The 311-nt window shown below is 49.2% G+C and overlaps 1 protein-coding gene across 1 annotated transcript in view; it reads left to right on the forward strand.

Moving 5' to 3' along the window:
* Positions 1 to 311, forward strand: part of LOC119591873 (alpha-(1,6)-fucosyltransferase-like) — a gene marked incomplete at its 5' end in the record, with an annotated part of 2,765 nt that continues 2,454 nt past the window's right edge. Inside the window, 1 exon segment of the mRNA XM_037940611.1 lies at positions 1 to 157. Within this exon segment, the coding sequence (XP_037796539.1) occupies positions 1 to 157 (157 nt within the window).

A 311-nucleotide genomic window follows, 5' to 3' on the forward strand; every position in this document is an offset into this window, starting at 1 on the left:
GTGGAGATTGCGCAATGAGTCCGGCCTGCTTGCATGGCAGGCGAAGGAGGTCGAGCAGCTCTCTGGCCTGATACAGCACCGAATCCACGTTTTACAGAATCCCGCTGATTGTCAATCTTCCAAGAAAATCATCTGTCGTCTTCCAGTCCAACTGAAGGTTAGTTTGCAGCCTCTGCTCTCACTTGTGCAGTGAAGGCTCGTCTTTGGCTGGCAGTCTCTTCCCGCTTTGAAGGTCTGTGGGGATGCCACGCAGTTTTGCCTTATAGTTCCCACACACAATATAAATGAATAAATAAAGAAAGAAGGAAAGG

The sequence above is a fragment of the Penaeus monodon genome, chromosome 29 (genome assembly GCF_015228065.2).
Source record: "Penaeus monodon isolate SGIC_2016 chromosome 29, NSTDA_Pmon_1, whole genome shotgun sequence".
NCBI lineage: Eukaryota > Metazoa > Arthropoda > Malacostraca > Decapoda > Penaeidae > Penaeus > Penaeus monodon.